The sequence below is a fragment of the Coccomyxa subellipsoidea genome, assembly GCF_000258705.1.
Source record: "Coccomyxa subellipsoidea C-169, whole genome shotgun sequence".
Lineage (NCBI taxonomy): Eukaryota > Viridiplantae > Chlorophyta > Trebouxiophyceae > Coccomyxaceae > Coccomyxa > Coccomyxa subellipsoidea.
The window spans coordinates 1,394,115-1,407,791 of NW_005178027.1; the positions used below are offsets into that span (position 1 = coordinate 1,394,115).

At 52.3% G+C, this 13,677-nt stretch overlaps 4 protein-coding genes across 4 annotated transcripts; 2 read left to right on the forward strand and 2 right to left on the reverse strand.

The window, feature by feature from the left end:
* Window positions 1–88: 88 nt before the first annotated feature.
* COCSUDRAFT_67589 (ribosomal protein L28e) lies at window positions 89–1,190 on the forward strand (the record flags this gene model as incomplete). The annotated part of the gene is made up of 3 exons (XM_005644823.1): window positions 89–281; window positions 529–719; window positions 888–1,190. 3 exons carry the CDS (start codon window positions 89–91, stop codon window positions 954–956), a joined length of 453 nt encoding a protein of 150 aa, XP_005644880.1. The 3' UTR covers window positions 957–1,190.
* A 519-nt stretch (window positions 1,191–1,709) lies between these two features.
* On the reverse strand, window positions 1,710–5,739 carry COCSUDRAFT_58044 (hypothetical protein; the record flags this gene model as incomplete). The annotated part of the gene is made up of 9 exons (XM_005644824.1): window positions 1,710–1,829; window positions 1,948–2,187; window positions 2,331–3,038; window positions 3,182–3,421; window positions 3,520–3,717; window positions 3,919–4,062; window positions 4,168–4,264; window positions 4,439–4,515; window positions 5,689–5,739. 9 exons carry the CDS (start codon window positions 5,737–5,739, stop codon window positions 1,710–1,712), a joined length of 1,875 nt encoding a protein of 624 aa, XP_005644881.1.
* A 774-nt stretch (window positions 5,740–6,513) lies between these two features.
* On the forward strand, window positions 6,514–7,698 carry COCSUDRAFT_44244 (hypothetical protein; the record flags this gene model as incomplete). The annotated part of the gene is made up of 4 exons (XM_005644825.1): window positions 6,514–6,639; window positions 7,104–7,199; window positions 7,329–7,390; window positions 7,563–7,698. 4 exons carry the CDS (start codon window positions 6,514–6,516, stop codon window positions 7,696–7,698), a joined length of 420 nt encoding a protein of 139 aa, XP_005644882.1.
* An 800-nt stretch (window positions 7,699–8,498) lies between these two features.
* On the reverse strand, window positions 8,499–13,604 carry COCSUDRAFT_58046 (hypothetical protein; the record flags this gene model as incomplete). Its single annotated transcript, XM_005644826.1, has 16 exons — window positions 8,499–8,621; window positions 8,846–9,007; window positions 9,124–9,429; window positions 9,587–9,720; window positions 9,857–10,019; window positions 10,137–10,237; window positions 10,338–10,452; window positions 10,739–11,055; window positions 11,445–11,505; window positions 11,659–11,778; window positions 11,871–12,083; window positions 12,306–12,479; window positions 12,591–12,697; window positions 12,809–13,001; window positions 13,110–13,171; window positions 13,532–13,604. The coding sequence occupies 16 exons, from the start codon at window positions 13,602–13,604 to the stop codon at window positions 8,499–8,501; spliced, it is 2,424 nt and encodes an 807-aa protein (XP_005644883.1).
* Between the last annotated feature and the right edge of the window lie 73 nt (window positions 13,605–13,677).

Sequence of the window (13,677 nt, forward strand, 5' to 3'; positions counted from 1 at the left end):
ACAATTCCACAAATTCAGCACGGCATCGATTTGGGAAGGCGTGAGCATCTCACGACCATTGACAGTAGGGAGGAACGCCGTATGCCTGATGACACTTGACAGGGCGGCGCATGCAGCACAGAGCGCAATGTACATTGAAGCACTGAACGCGATGGCGCCCTCTCAGCTAGTGTGGCAGCTCGTTAAGAACTACAACTGCTTCCTGCACAAGGGCCTCAATGGCTCGCAATTTTCTGCGGAGCCGGGCAATCTTTACAATCTGAACTCCTACAAGTACTCAGGTGAGGCTTACACATTCAGAAAGGCACGCCCGATTGGTTACACTAAAGGATATGTGGCGATCGTGTTAGAAGATCAGATCTCGTGATAGAACACATATGATCTTTGAACTTTTGCTGCCTCAGTACGATCTGTGAGAAAAGCTGCTGTATAGTTTTGTTTTCAAAGACTCCACATGAATACATAAGACCACAGAATGGAAGTCTCCTACTCCTGGACTGAACTGTGGGTAATTGTGTGTTATTGCAGGGATTGCTAACGAGAAGATTGTGCACGTTGAGGCTGCTGAGGAGGGCTCATTTGCTGTGACTCGGAACATCCCAAAGAATTCCAACAAGCCCAGGGACTCGCGGTCCAAAGCCACCAAGAAGAACAAGAACTTCAGGCGGGCAGCAATAAGGCTAGGAAAGGAGGTTCACACAGTCAGGCCAGACCTGAAGGTAAGTTACCTGGGGCTCGCAAACAGTTTACTGGGAGAGCAGAAGATTGGTGTCAGCCATTAGTGTATTAATGCATAGACTGCATTCGCTATGATCCAGATGGAGCTGCTTTGTTTCCTTATATGATACACAATGCAGGAATGCTGACATGAGTGATTCTCACTGCAGAAAGCAGCATTGGCTCGGGCCAGCGCGGTGAACAAGAGCCAGCGTACCACAGCAGCCAAATCGTCTTAGACAAGTATGTGGGACCAGTGTGAACATTTGAGGGAACTCCAACACTGCACGCCAGAAAGACAATGTGAGAGTGAGATAATGTAGCTGTAAAGAGGTGTACCGGTATCTGCTGGTCGGTTCCATCCTGAATCATGATCACTTGCTCTGCGGACAAGGTGGTGAGACACATAATCTATAAATGACTATTCTCAATTCGCTTCATTTCTGTGTTCCTCTTTAAAACCATCTCTTGACTACAGTATCCCAAAATAGTTATCCCAATCATTGGTGCACAAGCACAATGTTCATCAAGGCTTTTCATGACATTGGCGTGCATGTGCTATCAATACTGCCTTTTGTGAACCATTGCATGGACTTATTGAGAATAGTCATTTACTACTGAAGCAGATTTTCTCCTTTACACCCATTTCCAACAAAATTATAGTTTGTGCATGCAAACAAACACAGGTGAGCAGAACTGATGTAGACCAAAGTCCCTCTCGCAGCTTAAAAAGCATATACTGTCTGGAAATCCTGACAAGTACTGACTTGCGCAAGATCTTTGGCAAGTCCAAGTTCAGGTCACTTTGACTGATTGAGGGGCACATGCTGATGAAACAAGAGACAGAGGTAAGACGACCTAACACTACTGGTAACCATTCTAGGACACTCTACCTGGAGGCCGAAATTGGGAGCAACCTAATGGATCTACGACAAACTGAGATACTCTCAAGAGTCTGGTCAGCACATTGGAAAGCATGCACCAGTTTGGACTCACAGCTCAGACCGCACATCAGCCCACTTCTTCTCGATGGCTGCGCGAGAGGAGACATACGAGCTCTCAAGCTGGCGCTCAGCTTCCAGGATCTTCTTGTTGATGTCTGCGCGCAGCGCCTGCACAGACACAGTGTATGTGACATAAGCAAATGATCACTACCATCTCTTGAGCAATATTTGCCACATCTGCATGCAGTCAAAGCAGACTTTCTGAATACACCTTCATGTCCATTACCTGGGCATTGTCCCACTGCTTCTGAGCTGTGGAGCGGTTGTCGCCCGTGGCTGACTGCCATGCCTTCTGCGCCTTCTGCCACTGCTGCTCAGCTGTCAGGCGTGCCTCCTCCAGCTGCCCAGAAGCACTGTCGCGAGCAGCGTTGAGCCGGTTGGTCACAGCATCAGACGCGCTCTTTGTTGTTGCCGCCGAGCTGTCCTTGGTAGCAGTGACTTTCTCGCTCGCCAGCTTCTTCAGGTTCTGCAGAGGCAAACAGGTTCCATCAAACAGATGCTTGTGTGACCAGCAAAATGGGCATCAACAAGCCTGCTTCACGTGCTGTGATGCGGTCCTGCAGTGATCTAGCAAAGACACTGCTGGACGCGGTGGTCAAGTGGATGTACCTCAGTGGAAGAGCGCCCGGAGTTCTGCAGGTCCACAGCCTTCTGCTTGGCCCACTGCATGTATTCGGCTATTGTGTCTGCGGCATTTCCAGCAGCTGCCTGGGCGGCATCAGCAGCGTCTTTCCCTTTCTCCTTCACCTTCTGAGCTGTGTCTGCTGCAGCGTCATATGCCCCGCTTCCAGCCTGCTTCGTTTTCTCACTTGCCTTCTGTGCTGTGTCTGCTGCAGTGTCATAGGCAGCACGCCCAGCCTTCTTTGTCTTGTCACTTGCCTTCTGTGCTGTGTCTGCTGCAGTGTCATAGGCAGCACGCCCAGCCTTCTTTGTCTTGTCACTTGCCGTCTGTGCTGTGTCTGCTGCAGTGTCATACGCCACGCTGCCAGCCTGCTTTGTCTTCTCACTTGCCTTCTGCGCAGCGTCTGCTGCAGTGTCATAGGCTGCACGTCCAGCGCCCTTTGTCTTGTCACTGGCCTTTTGTGCTGTCTCAGCTGCTGCATCATAGGCTGCACTGCCCGCGTTCTTGGACTTGTCACTGGCCTTCTGTGCTGTTTCTGCAGCAGTGTTGTATGCTGCATTTGCCTTCTTGGCCCCAGCATCCTTGGCTGAGCCAGCTGCAGCCTGCGCCTGCCGTGCCTTCTCTGATGCTGTCCTGCTTGCTGAATCCACTGCTTCCTCGGCATCCTGGCTGTATCCCGAGGTAGCATGCGCCACCTGCAGCCATCAACACTTACATGTGAGAGAACAGCACTGTTGTCATACCTTTCACTGCAAATTAAAGAAGCCACACTGGCCTCCCACAAATATAGAAGGCCCCACATTTTCATTAAAGGAATAGCACCCACTAAATAGTTTACCTTCTCGTATGCCTGTGACGCTGTGTCTTTCACGCGCTGCCACGTTGACTCGCCCTGCTCCTTGGCATGCTTTGTGGCATCCTGGGCCTGAGAAGCTGTGTCTTGGGCCTGCTGAGAAGCACTTGACGCGGCATCTGATGCCACCTGCTTTGCCTGCTCATACTTCCCAGAAGCGGCGTCACGCGCACCCTTCACTGCCTCTGAAGCTTCTGCTGACTTGTCAGTTGCACCGCCCACAACCTGCACACGTTCAATAGATCAAACATCTCCACAGCCCCAGTTTAACCAAGCATCAGACCAGATACAAGTGGCAACATGGAACGCCAAAATGGACTTACATGCTCATATGCGTCGGTGACAACCTCCTTGACCTTCTGCCAGGCAGTTTCGCTCTGGTGCTGAGCGCTTCCTGCTGTGTCCTTGGCTCCTTGCTGGACTGAGTCTGCTGCATCATAGGTCACATCCTTTGCATGTCCAGCACCCCTTGATGCCTTGTCTTTCAGCATGTCCGAATGCTTCCTGGCTTCCTCAGTCACCTGCTGGCCAAACAGATTCCATTAGATGTCTGCAAATGTCACGGGACCCTAGCTTCCCTTCTATCAACATACACTGGCTGGACAAGCAAGTGAGTGCCCATGCACATTGCTTGCACTAACCTTGTGCCATGCAGAGTCACCAAGCTGCGTGTCGTAAGCAATCTGTGCTTGTTTTGCAATGTCTGACTCCGACATTTGCACCTTGTTTGTGGTCTTGGTGGCTTTGTCGACCTTGGCCTTTCCTTTCTGGCCAGCTGCTGCGGCTGCTTCGCGCACTTGCTGTTCAGCCTCCCTAGCCTTTTCAGCAGCTGTCTCGGATGTTCCGAGCACAGTGTCCTTCACAGCCTGAGAAACACCATAATATTCATCCATGATGCATTTCTCACAAACTGACAGGACTGCCTTACGCATAACATTCGCTGCTCATTCTAAGAAGGCAGCCTTGAGCACCTGCCAGGTGCTCTTCCCCTGATCAGCATTATCCCATTTCTCAGCGTCTTTGACCAAGTGGCTCGCTTCTGCTGCTGCCTTCTCTGCTTCCGCAGCCCTGCAACACAATATTTGCGTCATGCAGAGAATGCGCGGTGTACTCACCACCAGAAGCGTCTTCAAATCCAAGGCAGTGCTCTGTGGGACAGTGCTGCGATCAGGAAACAAAGCTGGAGCAGGTGGTCATACAATTCTGCAAGATTCTAGATGACAATCGGGACCAAACACGTACTTGGCTTTAGCCTGCTCAGTTCGATCATTGAAGACGTTTGTGACCTTGTCGGTCACCTTCTGGAAAATACCCGGCTCCTGCAGACAGTGACATATACATCACAAACGGGCAGGTAGGCCCGTTGAGTGTCACAGTTCGTGAGCATGGCATTACGAGGTACATAATCATGTCTGCGTTCCCCGACTAGTCCGGATTCCGTCCGATTCCCAATTCCATTTTAGCAAGCACGCGTGCACAAAGGATCCATAGCAGCACGTTGTTGTGCCAATGATGAATGATACTTGCCTTCTGTTCATCCGATTTCAGAGCGGCTGCAGAAATCTGGATGCTAGATGGTGCGGCGAGGAGGACGAACAACAGCAAAGCAAGAACTCTTTGCGATGCCATTGGTCCGTCTGTCGGTCGTCGTGCCAGCCCTTGAAAGTTTGCTCCGATGTCTCAGCTTTCAGTTACCCTCAGTCACAGCCTTTACAATCTACCACATAATCCTTTTGGAGTTATGTAGTTTCTAGAGGCATCTTCAACTCATCTCCAAACAGCATTCATTCAAAATTCCGACTCAGCAGCTTCCTGCCTCCGAGAAGGTGGCACAAAAGGTTTTCCCCGAAAGACAGGGATTTCTGGAAAACGAGAGATGGACTACTCCGTATAAGGGGAAGGGGGATCTTGAAGGAATAGGCATCAACAGTCTTGATTGCCATCAACAGCTAGCCGGCAATTGCAAGCATGAATGATACATCAAAGTAAATGGATTATGCTTGCAGCGCTGAGAGTACTACTAGTAGTACTCTACATCGGATGTAATGATGCAACCTGCTGACCTGTGAGTGTCAAGCACTTGTGGCATATCTGTGCTTTGACTATGAGGTACTCCCATCTTGCATTAATGCAAAAATATTTACCTATTTTAGGCAGTTTTGCTCGGACCTGGTGAGTCAATATATGGCAGCTTTGGAATTTCACATGCAGCCTTTCGCAGCTTTCTGGCAGGAACAACGAGTAACACATTAGCTGTCTTGGCAGTTAAACAGCTATGGACATCAAAGACAGCGATTAGTCTTGAAGGCAAGCACCTGTGGAATGGGCAATATCCAAGAATGACTGAAAAAGGTTGTTCAGAATGGTCTGCAATGCTTTACATGACAGTGCCATCATGGTGTTGAAGATCATCATAGTATCGATCCAATCTGATCCGATTCGATGACCAGCTCCTCTGAGAGCAACAAGTGTGCATCTTCATGCGGTATGACCTGCCGCATGGCAGCATCACCTTTGAAGGTGCTACCAGCAGCTGTTGGCATCATGCTGATCACGCTGATCAAGTATGACATCACCACCGTGATATTGGCATAAATATACCCAGCAGCAGCACTGTACACTGCCGCCAGTAAACCTTATCTGCTTTCTGGGAGTCTGTGATGGACTTGAGCCAGGATCCTGGTCAGCAGCGTTGTTGCCTTCGTGCTTCTCAGAAAGGCCAGGCTGGGCCAGGCTGGACATTTGATGGACGTCACAGGCCTGTCCTCTGCATTGCAGAGTCTGCAAGGCAACGCTGCCTGCCTGACTTGGCATTTCAGTCTCAGGAGCATTCCAGCTTTTGATGTAATACAATGTGAAGTCCTAGCGTAGAGCCACTAAGTGAGCTTGCCGCATTTGCCAGCCTGCCAGTCACTGTCACTGCCAGCCTGCCACTGGTAGTCACACGGTGCCTCGGAGGCAGTGCATCACACCCAATCTTGCTGAAGCTGATGCACACATATATCATAAAATGGTGGCATGCATGGAGATACGTACCACAGAAGAGGAAGAAAGAGATTGCACATCACAGTGCCAGCAGTTTTCACAGCACCCTTTGCAGCTGTTTAATCAAGAATTCAACTTGGAAACAAGGGGCCAAAATAAGATATGCTGACTCATAAATATCACTGCCAGCTTCCAGGATGAGGGAAGCTAGTGTATTTTCGGACAACCGAACACATGAGCGAGGGGCAGAGCAAGAATTCTCACAAGTTTTAATCAAAGATTTTAAATTACACAGCATCGATATACACCAAAGCTTTCCAAGCAAAAAAATCATGGCTCTTTCAATGACTTCAGTGCGCGCTCCCGTTGCCTTCCGATCTGCTGCTCTTGCACCGCGTGTGCGTGCCCGCGTCTCGCCTGTGGTTCACCAGCGTCGCAGCTTGGTCGTGCGTGCCGAGGTAAGATTGCTGTACACACTCTTCACCGTCCCTGTTGGGGACGCTGGTCTCTGATGGTGTCCAGGGACACTGGGTTACATGTGTGTCCACCAATCACGTGTCGCTGGACACCAATTTCGCGTGTTGGGAGGCTCCCAGCATCCTAGTGTGCAAGAAGATCGTTGCCAATGTTGACGCGTCCTAGCGCAGACGTGATCTTGACTAGCTTGTCTGTCGTGGGTGCCTTGTTGGTGTGGCTCATCACGCACACAACGGCGCTTCTATAGGCATTGGAAGCTTCAGCGATTCGTCTTGTTTCTGTCTCGTGCATTTCTTTTGGGAGCTAAGCATTGTGCCGATAATCTTAGAAGATTTCCACTGTTCTTGTAGACGCCGAGAAGCTGCTCCACTACTGACTCGATGGCGTGTGGCGTCCGATCCTCCTGTATGCCCTGTCTTACTGATAATTCTCTTGTGCTCTGCAGTCCATCGGCGACAAGGCAAAGAACGCGGCAGAGGACGCCAAGGATGCCGTCAGCGACGCTGCTGGTGCAGTCAAGTCGAAGGCTGGTGATGCCAAGGTGAGCATGATGTCTTTGTAAGAATTTGTCTTGGGCATGACAAGCATCTTGGGCATGACAACATGATGAACAAGTTCTAAAATAAAAGTTGGGAGAAACATTAAATACATTGATTTTTGCTTCGCACAGGACTTCGTGAAGGACAAAGCTGGTGACGCCAAGGGCGCCGCCAAGGACCTTGCGGGCAAGGGGTGAGGAGCCGTTCCATTTGAATGTCAGCTGTGTGTTTTGCACATTCATCTGTGTTTTTATCCCCTCTTCGCTGCTGTGCTCAACTTATTCTGTCAAGCCTTCGAAATAGACACCATGAAGCACGTAAATGGCGTGTGCTGAGTATGAAACTTCTACCTGTGTGCATTGCAGAGAGGACGCTGCTGGAGATGTTGAGAAGAAGGCCAAGAACGCCGCTGACGACACCAAGGGAGCAGCCAAGGATGCGTCCAGGAAGACTGAGCGTGCTGCTGATGATGCCAAGGACTCAGTGAAGAGGAATCTGTGAGCAGGCCATTTTGTAATTTGCAAGTAGGATAGATATTACGCTGAGTGAGAGAGATGGACTTCCAAATGGAAAGCCAATTTTGTGCCCTGCTTTGCGGAACATACTGAAAACTATTATGATGCATACTGGTGATTTTGCTTTGCCACTTTGACCAATCGTCAGATATGGCCTTGTGTAATCATTTTGGATGATCTGCAGAAATATTGGTACCATTCAAGTTGACGCTTTCAAACTCCTTTTCCCTAAAACCATATGATTTGCACTGGGTGTCCAACGGCTTATTACATTCATTGACACTGTCTATGACATATTCCAGATGCCCCTCTCTTATCACTATCACTTTACAGAGCGTGTGTCTCAACAATACACCTCATCTTCTCAAATACTCTTAATCATCCTCTAAGTCTTCCAGATTGTCAGGAACCACAGTGGACAAAACCAGTGCCCGCTTCGTAATGCGCGTGAGCTTTCTGCCTCCCGCGTTCTTCATTGAAGGAGGGTTTGGCACTTTCGCCTGCTGCTCTGTATCTTGCAACAGCTGCATCAGCTCATCATCCTCTGGCCCTCTTTCACCGCTTCCATATAACTCAAATCTGGTCCCCTGCATGTCTTGACGCCTTCCATTTTCCTTGTCTGGTTCATCCAAGCCGCTGTTTGCATCAGATGATGAGCTTGAGAGGGCAGGTGATGCGGCCTTTGCACTACCATCTCCAATCCTCCTGGACTTCTTTCCGGCCTGCAAGCAATGCAATGATCTAAGGTCATCTGAATCTCACAATCAGAAGCCTGACAGGACAATCCTAGTCATTGGTGAGCACCTGGTCTGAAGACGCTTCACTGTCGGTGTGGGATGCGCTGGCGTCAGAGAAGAGGTTGCCCACCCCCCTGCTCGAGTCCTCAGAATCACTGCGCTGTCCACCACCCTGCTTGGCAGCACCATGGCGTCGGGGAAAATATTACAATTGGGGAATACTTTTTGTTCAATGATTTGAAGCTCTGCTTAAAATGGCAAAAGAGACACATCAGACATACAGGCCAAACCCCAGATTGTTTCTCTTATCGTATGCATGATTCTAAACTCCCAAGCACAGTGCTAAGTCCGGCCAAATGAGCACCATGTGCAGAGGGGTGAGAAGTGGCACCATACCTGCTCCTGTCCAGCACCACTCTGTTTCAGCTGCAGCCCAAGGCGGCGCAGCTGGGTCCGGATCTGCCCTTTGCTCAGCTGCCCGGGGAGCTCTGCAGCGATCTTCGCCAGGCTGTCACGCTTGCCCTTGTGCGCATGGAACAGCCGCTGCAGCTCGCCCTTCTACGGCACAGCATAGCGCGCTGTGAATACTTTGTGCCGCGCTCACATGACCTCTTTTTATTCTGCTGGAACGCAGCATCTACCACGGCAGAATTTGGATAAGGTGAATAATATACCTGGCGGTCAGTCAGTTGGCCCTTCTTGAGGCCGAGGGCCTTCAGCTGGCGCTGGATCTGGGAGCGCTTGAACCTGTCGCTCATGTCAGTGCGGATGAGGTCAACATAGCCCTTGCTGTTGCCGTGCTTCTCAAAGAGGTCTACCAACAGCGTGCTGTCATCCGCGCTGAAAGCGATCGCAGACCGCGCCCGCTTCCTTCGTTGCCCCTGGGGTGCCGCCGCGTGTGGAGCCGCCGCATCAGAGCCGGATGCATCCGACTGCTCTGCATCCTCCCCAGCCCCGGACTGCTCCTTCCTGTATGTCGCCTGCCGTCACAGCATTGAGCACATGTCTCAGTCAGCCAGTTGATAGGACAGGCACCTGCTGAGGGCACACGCCAATGTCAGTCCAGGGCAGGCTGGTGTCACCCAGTCATGTGGATTGGAATTTAATTCCTAAGGGCTTCAAGGAGCAGCACAGAACCTTCCAGTGGTACTCGTCACGGACTTCTTCGGAGTCGTGGGCGTTCTTCCAGAACAGGAGCTCCACGAACATCATGGCTGCAAGCCCCTTTTGCAGAGCCTTCTCGCAGCCCATCTGCCCATCCTCCCCTTCATCTGCAGATACCACGCCACATATTCTGAGGCAGTTGAGGAGAGTGCCATAACCATCTTGAATTGAAGAAGCCACTCCAGGGGATGCATGCAACCTTGATGGGATGTGCACATGCTTAAAGCAAACGTTGGGAGGCACCTGCAGCGGCACGGCAGGCATCCTCGTCCGCTGGGCCAGGCACCAGCTTTGCAATGACGCTGCGCACTATGCGCGCCGCGAAGGACAGCACCTCAGAGGCGCCAGGCTGTTTGCGGAAGGGCGCGTCCGACAGGACCTGGTGCAAGACACGCAGCACGGACACCTGCGGACATGCGGCCGGCGCTGCCCTGTCAACCTTTGCGTGACAGGCGTCTGACCTGGCAGCCTGTAGGTGCTGAGATACAGACAGCTTCCATGAGGCAGTGTAGGCATGAATCACCTGGTACAGCATGGGCTCCAAGTTGAGGCCATCAGGGTCCGCGATGCGCTGGAGGAAGGTGATAAGACAGTGGTTGACAAAGCGGCTGTTGGTGGCATAACCTGTAAGGCACCACGGCATCTTAATGTCTGCGCTGGTGGTGCAGCAGGAATGTGCGCAGGTGGACTGTTGGCAGTGAAGCTTGAGAGCAGCAGCACGCACCCTGCAGCAGCCACGTGTAGAAGTGCACGATGGCAGGGAACGCAAGCTCCTGGCGCACTCGCTGCCGCAGGTCGCATGCCACCTCCTTGAGCCGATGCTCGAGCTCCTGCTGGTCCTGCATGCGCCCACACAAGATCTGCAATTATCCTGCTCTGGTACAGGAGGTTTCTCTGCCCATGTCCTGACTCTCAATTCTTAAAAGACTGAATGCCCCCATGACCGAGCCAGGCCTGTCTTTGCATCCTGCCCTTCCTACTAGGTGCTTTCAAGCAGATCGAGCTGGCGCCTTAGGGTCCAGTGGATTACAATATGGATGCCCATTGGGGGGATCAAGTCAGGCACATGAAGCTTGCCCGACTTTGCTCTCCACCACCAGAACATGCGGGCGATGCGCTGCGCACCTCTCCCTCCTCCTCCAGCAGCTGTTCCAGGGGGTCCTTGTCGCGGCCTTTCTTCGCGGCCGATGACACCTCGTGCTCTGAGCTGCTGGCATGACCAGCCTGGCGAAGGGGAGTGGCCGGCGTCGCAGGCGTAGCGGCTGGAGCAGCGGTGTCCCCTGCGGCGGCCGTGGGACTTGACTGTCCCTGGTCAGTGCCATCACTAGTGGCAGCCTTCTCCTCGTGGTCGCTGCCTGGCTCCAGGACCGCCTCACTCTGCTTGCTGGCCTTCCTCCGGCGGGCAGCAGCTGTGCGTCTCTGCACCAGGAACCCGCCGGCCTCTGCAACCACAGAATTCTGCTGGACTCTAGCTGCCTTGACTTATGCAAGCCTGGTCTACAGCACCAGAGCACGATGTATTGGCAAGCGATGGGAAGTGCAGTCACCTTGTTTTGACAACCGTTCCAACATGCGCAGGACGAGATGCAGGGCTTGAACCAGGTCACGGGCGTGCTCCTTGGATTGAAATTTGTAAACGAAGTGCTTCACAAGGCAAGCCAAGACTGGCAGGAGACCACTCTCCTTCTGATCGTCATGGAGCAGCCTGCAGCGGGGAGCAGTCAGTGTGTGCAGTGGGTCACCAGTAAGGGCAGGGGAGATGTTGAACGAAATGAACATTTCCAGCACCTGCGCTGCAGCCGGTCTGCAGCTCTCTTGTCGGCCTCGGTACCGGTCCTCTGAGCTATGTCCAGCGTGAACAACATCTCCTTCAGCAAGGCCAGGCTGGCATGCTGCACACGCACAGCTCATCATGACCAGCCAGTCCTCTCCGCATCCAAGGTCTTTAGCATGCTTCACAGACACACATGCGAGGTCTGACGTGCCTGCATGTCCCATTTTGACTCTGGCGCAGCAGCAGGCAGGTCAATGATGGCGTGCCATACAGACTGCACAAGGTAGAACATCTCCCAGCCCATTGTGGCTGAAATGTAGGCGAATGGAGACTCCTCAGAGCCAATGGTTCCATCTACGCCGCTCCTCTGCCGGGTCTTTTGGACCTCTTCCTGCGCACGATCAAGACCAGCATTGACGGCGTTCACATCTCTTGTGAGTCTCTAGGCAGGATTGGGAATGCGTGAGAGCAGCCCCGACGCACCTGCTGTTGGCGAACGAAACAAGTGAAGAAGCCAGCGACTTTGAAGAAGCGCAGAAAGTCTTCTTCGGAGAGCCTGCTGATGTTCAAGCCCGGCTCCAGGTCTCTGCGCAGGCCGCCCATGAGGAGGTTGTAGCTGCTGCTCAGGAACTGCTCCGCGAATCCTTTCAAGATCAGCAGGGCGTTGCTGTCCATGCGAGGCGGCTGCCTGTCCTCCTGCACATGTATCCCTCGTATGTCAGCGTCGTCAGGTCTCTGCTTGGAAGTCATCAAACAACAGGGAGTGTAGAAGGCAGCTACCGTTTTGGAAGCTCTGACCACTGATGCCAGAGGCCCTAGTGGGTCCTGACTGATGGGCCTTCCAATGCTGCACTGGGCCCTGGCGCCATCCGCCCTTGTAGTGAAAACACCTCCGAATCTGGGATGCCGCTGCATGACGGTGCTGGTGGGCGCCAGCCGCGCCCGTTGGTTTGGTGTGGGTGTCGGTTGCTGGACCTCATGAAGTGAGGTCTTGGGCAGTGTTGCTGCCTTGGGCTCATGCTTCCGCAGGACCTCAGCATCACAGTGGTTGAACAGAGCCGCAAAGATCTCGAGAAGTAGGGGAGCATCAGCCTGCAGAGCGCCCTGCAACACCCTTGGTCTGTCAGCGTGTTCTTTGGAAGCAGATGCCATTACACAACCTCTTTCATGCTTAAGCTCGTGACTACGTGACATAGAGCATACCCGCGAGGTGTGCTGGGCCATCACAAGCAACAGCTCAAGCACAGAGTCCTCGTGCAGACGACAAAGCAGCTTTGAGCTCATCCTGCTTTTGTGGCTGCCGCTTGAACCTGCAGTAAGGCGCACGCTCACTCCAACCATTTCTCAAACCTTGATGGCAGAGGTCAGAGTCCTCCACAACAGCACTTTGCAAGAACAATGAGGGAAGGGCAGTGCAGCACCTGATGAGGACCCTGAATCCGGGATGACAATCAAGTTGCGCAGGAAAGTGACCACAAGCTGTACGATGAGCACGTCCCTGTCTGACATGTGGCCATCTGCATGCCGCATGAGGGGCCGGCTGACCAACGCAACCACCACGGCCAGAGCGTCTTGCGCCAGGAACGCATCCTTCACATCATGCATCACCTCCACCTGCACACACGCGCCATATTTCACAAATGGGCGTTCGTGACCGTTCGCAGTTACGTGAGGGTGTCCCAGAACGTCTTGGCAGTTGGCTGTGCAGTTGGCTGTGCTGACCTGGAGGGCGTGGTTGTCGCTTTCAGGGTCGATGGGCATGGTCAGGAAGGTGACCACCTTCACTGAAACAGGCAAACATCTCTTAAATTGGGTTGACAAGCAGCAGCATTAGGTCAGCAACGCTAGAAGTGCTTGAAGGGCCTCACGTGCGTTGTAGACCAGGTCAGTATCGGCTGCATAAGTGGTGATCAATGGCACCAAGTCATTTCGTGCGGTCTTATATCTGCCCACAGTAAAGAAACAATCCCTCGTGCGCTGGTCATCCTGACGCAGGAACCTCTGCAAATCCTTGAGGCAATCTGCACAAGAGAGGTCATCACATCGGGTAATTCACAATATGTGAATAAGGAAAAGTAATTAAAACGAGCATGTTGCCAGGGACACACCAATGCAATCGTCGTCTTTGCTATATATTTGCTGACCGTTATCGAGGCTTTCCCATCGGCCCAGGCCCCCTATTACTGATATGAGAAGGTTGGACTCCAAGATCTCCATGTTGTTTTAGATGTTGTCTTGTCCGTGCAACTGATCGAACATCATTTCTTCTTTTACAAATCAGTCTTATTTG